Source organism: Manis pentadactyla, chromosome 10 (assembly GCF_030020395.1).
Source record: "Manis pentadactyla isolate mManPen7 chromosome 10, mManPen7.hap1, whole genome shotgun sequence".
NCBI lineage: Eukaryota > Metazoa > Chordata > Mammalia > Pholidota > Manidae > Manis > Manis pentadactyla.
The window spans coordinates 41798419-41804924 of NC_080028.1; the positions used below are offsets into that span (position 1 = coordinate 41798419).

At 39.2% G+C, this 6506-nt stretch overlaps 1 protein-coding gene across 1 annotated transcript; it reads left to right on the forward strand.

The window, feature by feature from the left end:
* Positions 1-1484: 1484 nt before the first annotated feature.
* On the forward strand, positions 1485-2420 carry LOC130685170 (olfactory receptor 6C2-like). Its single transcript, XM_057508349.1, has one exon. It carries the CDS (start codon positions 1485-1487, stop codon positions 2418-2420), a length of 936 nt encoding a protein of 311 aa, XP_057364332.1.
* Positions 2421-6506: the final 4086 nt, after the last annotated feature.

Consider the following 6506-nt stretch of genomic DNA (forward strand, 5'->3'; position numbering starts at 1 on the left):
ATAATCACGGTGCTCAAATTGTCATACATTATGTCATTGAGACACTCTTCGAGCTGGCTTCTCTGGACCTTGGCATGACTCAGATTTAAGGTCCATACTTCAATTTTATCCCTGGCTTTTGGCATAACAGGATGTCGTGTGCTCACCTTGTACCTACTCTACTTCAGTCCTGGATCAAGGAGTTTTTAGGGAGTATTGGATCATTTTAGTTGAGAACACAGCCCCAAATTTGTGATGTAGGTGAGCTCATTACTAACTGGATATCATTTGCTTAGCAATTGTAGTAGGCTTAATAAGTGTAAGCAAGCATATATATACCTATATAACATCATATAAATATATGCACATGCATGTTTAACATATATGTGTACACATACATATGTGCATAGATAGATGTATATATATCTTCACATATACATTTTAGGAATTATAAATTTACACTGATAACTCCCATTCCAGTCTATCCATTCAGGTTCTTAGTTGTTTTTCTGCATTTGTACTTATTCCTTGTTGAAAACCCTGATAGTTAGCATATTCTGATTAGATCATAATAGATCTAAAATAGTCAGCATAGCTTTGGCCATACCACTAGAAAACAGAAGCATACTAAAAAGAGTTCAGGATTTGTTTCCAGTTCTTCCTGTTTCAGACCAAGGCTGAGTGGATACAGCTAGATAATATGTTCATAAGAACTTATATTAGTCCTCCCCTTTCCCTGAATTGGTATGATAATGGTGTTCACTTGAGATGAAAATGGTCTGTTTTTATCCAATTTTCTCTCAGTGTTAGGTCATCTTTACCATCTCCATTAATTAAAACTGACTTTATTTTGAATATTCATTATGAAAAGTTTCTGAAGGGTGAAACTATATGAAACTATAGTAAAGTATAAGAAGCATCTTTCTCTAATGGGAAGGACTATTAAAAGTTATATAGGGAGCAGCAGATTCATATGTTGATGATATGCTCTAGAAACGTGGAAAAAATTAATAATGTAAAAAACAGAGAGGGAGAGATGCTACCTGAAGAGCTAAATGCCTTCTTGAGATATCAGAGATTGGCTTCATAAAATAAGAAAAACAATATCTGTACAGTCCTTATTATTTCCTTAGTGCTATTATAAGCATTTCACATGGTTTAAGTCATTGAAAGCTCACAGTAATTCTGTGGTGTGGTCTTGTAATTAACCCCTTCTTACAGAATGGAAAACTGGGAGCACAGAATGGTTAAGTGATTTGTCCAAGGTTGCTCAGCTAGGAGAAGACAGAGATATGACATAACCTCAGAGGCACTGTTTCAGTCTTCCCCGCGTCTATTCAGTGGGGTTGGAGGTATCACCGCGTGAAAGATGAACTATAGAAGGAAATACATATGATAGTTTTAATTGCAATTTATTGTTAGTATTTGATCCATCACATTTCACATTTCTTCTCAGATCCTGTTTCTGTGAGTTTTATGTGAAGATTGGCAATAGATGGTCAATGATGAGAAACCATTCAACATTAACAACCTTCATCATACTGGGACTGACAAATGACCCACAACTGGAGATTCTGGTCTTTTTCTTCATGCTTACTACATATATGTTAAGTGTAATTGGGAATCTGACCATAATTTTCCTTGTCTTGGTGGATTCTCATTTAAAAACAGCTATGTATTGTTTTCTTCAAAATTTTTCTTTCTTACAAATCTCACTCACAACTTCCTGTGTCCCTGCATACCTGTACATCATATCAAGTGGGAACCAAATCATTACCATCAAAGCCTGCTTCAGCCAAGTATTTTTCGTTATCTTCTTTGGAGCTACAGAATATTATCTGTTGGCTGTGATGTCCTATGACCGCTATGTGGCCATCTGCAAACCCCTGCATTACGTGACCATCATGAACAGCAGAGTCTGCAGGAACCTCATCCTCAGTTGTTGGGTATCTGGTTTATTGATTATCCTCCCATCCCTTTGTTTAAGCCTTAATCTGGAATTCTGTGACTCTGTTATTGACCATTTTTTCTGTGATGCTTCTCCAATACTGAAGAATTCATGCTCAGATACATGGTTCATAGAGCAGCTGGTTCTATTCTGTGCTGTGTTGACCTTCATAATGACTCTTGTATGTGTAGTTCTGTCCTACATATACATCATTAGGACGATTCTAAGATTACCCTCGACCCAGCAAAGAAAAAAGGCCTTCTCTGTTTGTTCATCCCACATAATTGTGGTTTCTTTTGCCTATGGCAGCTGCATTTTCGTATATCTCAAACCTTTAGCCAAGCAAGAAGTGGCCGTTAATAAGGCAGTTTCTCTGCTTACTATATCTGTTGCCCCTCTGTTCAATCCCTTCATTTATACCCTAAGAAATAAGCAAGTAAAACAGTCTTTCCATGACACTCTCAAAAGATTTGTATTCTATTCAAAGAAGTAGTAGAAGAATAAACTGGGAACTCAATATAAAAAAATAAATAATCAGAGTATGGATGGAAATTGAAGGTATTGAGACTGTTAACTCTTGACAGGTGTTAAAGAAAGATGAGAAGAAATTCTAAGAAAGAATACTAAAGGATAAGCATTAAGAGGCAGGCACTTTTATACTCCCCTAAAAGTATGAATATGTTATATCGTGTTCTAAATACAATTCAATCAATTCTACTCAGGCTTTGCAAATTTTCACTAGTCATGATTCTTATATATAGACATGTTACTCCTTTTCTCTCCTTATAATACAACCTGTTTGAAGTGTCTTCCCTTTTCAAGAAGATAAATTTTCAGAAAATGTAAAACTGTCTTGATCTTCACTCAGGCTTGCCAATGCTGCCTCACAATACAAAATGGTAGTACAAAATATAATGTAATAATACTCAGTGTTCCTTCTTATCTGAATGTATTTAAAAATGATAATAAAAATACTGGCAAAAGTCCCAGCAATACAAAAAGTGTAACTACATAGCCTTTCAAGTTTATTGATAAACTTTCCTCTCTTCTAGTAATTGCTTCAAGAACTCCCAGGAAAGCCAGATGTGATGCAAAAATCATGGGCTTAAGGATCAGATTGCTGGTGATACAGTGAAGATCAAAGGGCCATGATTCTGCAAAGGGTAGATATGATGAAGGGTGAACTGATGATGTGCAGGTAATTTTTCCACTAGGGGCATTTTCAGATTCATGGCTGGGGTGGAGTAAAGGTTCTTTCAAACTCTTCTTTCAAACTCTTCAGTTTGTCATTTGCCCAGCAGAGATGTAATTTCCTTCCTCTCCCCTTTAGCTTGGTCAGGTCTATGATTTGCTTTTGATCATGAGAATGTGGTAGACATGAAAGTGCATGATGTGAGAGGTAAGAAGCTTTGTAACTTCCCCCTTCTTTTTGGGAACACGTGCCCTTGCGGAGTCCAGGTGCCATGTGAAAAGCATGAATACCCTGAGGTTGCCATGCAGTGAGGAAGCCCAAGCTAGCCCCCTGGGGAGACCTAGGGAGATGCCTGGTCAGCCCCATCTCTTCAGCCTTTCTCAGCTGTGGTGTTGGCACATGGTTGAAGAAGCCATCATGAGTAAAGAAGCCCACTACAGCCTTCTTACCATTCCAACCCCAGTACCATCTGATTACAACTAAATGACAGACCCAAGAACTACCTACCTCATCCCAGTCAGCCCCTAGAACCATGAAAATAATTGGTTTTAAGTCGATATATTTAAGACACTGAGATTTGGGGTGATTTGTTAAAAAGCAATTGATAACTGAAACAAGGGCACAGGAAAGGGCTGTCTGGGGACAGGGGGATTTTTAGAACTTGTGGTGGCTTCCTAGGGCCAGAGTGACAATGTGGACACTCCAGGGGGTGGAAATACCACATACACATCCTTTAAGCTGTACCTTTAATTTTGCTCATCTTTCTACAGTATATTTCAAAGGTATAACTCACACATTTGAGAAACTCCCAAAGCTTTGATATACTAATATTGTATAATAAAATCAATCAGGCCTATTGAAAATACATCACATTTCCAAAGTTTCCAAAGACTATAATAAAAATTATTGGAGTCTGGCAGACTTATCTAAAAATGGAAATACTCTCAATTCATTAGGAAAGCTAATGTTTTTAGACTGTTAGGTGCTTGCCATTTTACATTATTGAGAATCATCAAAACAACATTTTACACTGTAACTGTTTACAGGTAAAGAAAATGAGATTCATGAAAGTTTAGATTTATGTGGGGGATGGAAATGTTACTGACAGAGCTGTGCACAGTGCTTGACTTGCTAAGATATAGATAGAAACTTCCAGAGGGTGTCATGTGACTACTGGAAGCGGCGTAGACCGTTGGGATGCCAGGGTTTGTGTAAAGCCTTCATCATTGAAAAGCCACAAGAGTCACCTGCTCCAGCTGTTCCCATGAGCCTGAAGGTGTTTTTCACAAATGTTGTTTTTGCACACTATAGTTCTAAGTTAAACTAAGCACATGGTACACATAGAGCTCTGCTTTGTGTCTCTGATAATAATCAACACTTGAAAACCTTTAACTGTATGAAAGGTTTAAGACTAATCACATCCTGCAACTTTCTGCACTCTTGTGATCTGCACCTATGGTATTTTTAATCATGATGTAAGGATTTGAAAGCACACAATAAATACGAGAGAGAACAGGGGAAAAGGTTCTTCGCCTCTGAGCACTGACTCCCTCCTCCTCCTCTCTTGCTGTAAGGTAAGGTGTGGAGTAATCCATCATCCGTCATCTCAGGGATTGCTGGCCATTCCCGGCAGGTTTTACTGGATGGATCCATGAGTCAAATCCTCTTCTGTGTGACTCCAAAGCTGTGGTAATTCCAGTACCTGTCAGTGGCCCAAGGAACAATCGCCTTTCACCAGGTGATTTAAAAGACTGACTCAGGAAAAGCCTTCATTTACAAAGACAGGCTGAGGTTAAATCATGACAGTGGCACATCACAGTAGAACATTTTCTCAGGGAGGGGGAGGTGCCAGCAGCCAGCAGCCGGACTTGGTCCTGGCGCTGTGCTCCATGGCCATGGGGACCAGCTCCCGGAGCCTCCTCACAGGTGTCATGATTCCCCCAAGGCTAACAGGCCTCTCAGGCTGGCAGTGGGCAGTGAGGAGATGATGAGAAATGTGCAGGCATGTCAAGATGTCAAGGCCTCCCAGACAGCTAAGGAAAAAACAGAAAATGGGGAGGGGTTCATTGGATGCCAAGAGTTGTAAAGGATTCATTTGTCCCAAGGGGCCAAGGGAGTGCAGTGGGAGTGAGGGGTGGAGGCAGGGTTGAAGGCACTTACCTGAAGTCCTGCATCTCCAGGGCTTTGGTTCTGATTTCTCTGATGAGAATGCTGCTGATCCCACTTCCCCGAGAAGACATTTGCCAGGCCCTGTGTTTTAGCCTTAAGCTGATACTTGGCTTGTGTCCCTGATGTTCCCAGGGCTGGGATCCAGCCACAGCGCTTTCTCATGAGGGAATTTTCACCCATATGCATGGAGGAAAGGTCCACGGCACATTGTAAACTAACAATAAGGGAAGTTTTCAGGACCACACACACACACACACACCACACAAAGTTCCAAGATAAAATAATTATTAAGTCATAACACATCATTGTTTTAATGTAAGAATTTTTAAGTGGTCTTTCAAAAGCTTCTCATACCCTCTTCATTACTTATTAAAAGTAATAGACAAACAACTTTAGGTTCTCTGTTCACTCCCTCAGGTGCTCTGTGTGAAGTTGTGTTTTTGCCATGAACAGCTGAGCTGTCTTGCTCCCCCAGGGGTAGTGTGCAAGTGAGGGCAAAGGGGTGTTTGGGCTTTTCTACTAGATACGTATCAGTTCTATTGGGCTTTCCATCTATTAGTGGATTCCGTGGGAATAATGGCCCAAGATTATAATTAACTATCACCTTACTTTGTAATCAATTGGATGTGACTCAGGAAAATTCTCACAATGAATATTGATCAGGGACTGAACATTCTTTCACTTTTGGGAAACACAACTTTCTATGTCCCTTTACCGGGCTGGATAGTTCTGCTACTGATTAGATAAACATAACATTACAGAGATGATTATTCATCTTTCTCCATGAGCTAATATATGATTTTATGCCCTGGGAATCCACATATAATCTGATATTTTTAAACTTAAAAGGAAAAGTTATTAACTTCTGGCTTCTCTAGTTATGTTTCTCTGGTTTTGTTTTGTCATTGGTGATTTTTAAATTAGATGGTAGCCTACACACTAGGGCAGGAGTAATACTATTAGGATTAATGAAGCTATAGTATTTCCTCTGAACAGTCTTAGGAGCTCTTGTGTGTGCTTTCTTTTTTGGGTGTTTTTTATCTTTTTGTCCCTTTTAGGAATTATTATGGAATTATGTTTCTACTTATAGATACACATTTTTATTTATAACCTACTTTACTAAATTCATGATTACTGTTCTGATAGAAGCTTTGTTTAGGTTTTAGATGGCTGTGAGAGAAACCTTGCTTTCTCAGAACACTGAACTAGTACAGTCCC